Source organism: Saprolegnia parasitica (genome assembly GCF_000151545.1).
Source record: "Saprolegnia parasitica CBS 223.65 unplaced genomic scaffold supercont2.213, whole genome shotgun sequence".
NCBI classification, from domain to species: Eukaryota; Oomycota; class Saprolegniomycetes; order Saprolegniales; family Saprolegniaceae; genus Saprolegnia; species Saprolegnia parasitica.
The window spans coordinates 1-811 of NW_012156607.1; the positions used below are offsets into that span (position 1 = coordinate 1).

The 811-nt window shown below is 63.3% G+C and overlaps 1 protein-coding gene across 1 annotated transcript; it reads left to right on the top strand.

The window, feature by feature from the left end:
* Positions 1-133: 133 nt before the first annotated feature.
* On the top strand, positions 134-779 carry SPRG_15511 (hypothetical protein; the record flags this gene model as incomplete). Its single annotated transcript, XM_012355176.1, has 2 exons — positions 134-694; positions 747-779. The coding sequence occupies 2 exons, from the start codon at positions 134-136 to the stop codon at positions 777-779; spliced, it is 594 nt and encodes a 197-aa protein (XP_012210566.1).
* Positions 780-811: the final 32 nt, after the last annotated feature.

The following is an 811-nucleotide window of genomic DNA, read 5'->3' on the forward strand; positions in this document are numbered from 1 at the left end:
GGGCAAACTGGCACCAGCTGCTGCTTCGGCGGATACAGCGGAGGCGCGACTCACGCGCCGAGTCAGACAACACGAGCGTGGTTTGTACATCATTGGTGAAAAGACAGGTTCCTCGATCAACGACCTCGCAACCATGGCCGCCGCCCGCCCCCGGATCATCCTCTTTGATGGCGAGATCCCGCACGAGTCGACGCCGCAAGCCAACTTTATCGAGATGCAGCAGCATCAAAAAGCCAGCACGCACGGCCTCCTCTACGACGTGAACCGGGACCACCGGGCCATGTCGGTGCCGCGCCCGCCGCCCAGCACCAACTTTGCACAGCCTACGCACCGGACGCCGACGCCGGCGCGCAAGCCGCCCACGTACAACCCGAGCGACTATGGCTTCACGGCCAAGATGCGCAGCCCGACGGCCATGTTCATCGGCGCGGTGCTAGGTGCGATTGTTGGCGGCGTCCTCGCCAACTACAAGGCGCTCAACGGCGACGACATCACGCCGGTCGCTGCGCAGTGGGTCTCGCTCGTCGGGTCGCTCTTCTACCGCGCCATGACGTGCATCGTCATCCCGCTCGTGCTGTCGTCCATGGCGCTCAGCGTCTCCGAGATGCTGCGCATCGGGAAGGGCACGGCGATTGCGTGGCGCGTCGCCTTGTACTTCTTGCTCACCAAAGTGCTCGCGGCCACGACCGGGCTTGTGATTGCACTGGCGTTTGCGTCTCATTTCAAAACATTGACGCCTCGCACAGCAGCGCGACATTACATCGGACTGCAGGATGTGAGATGCGCTGCGGAAGCCTTCCGTCCGACGAAA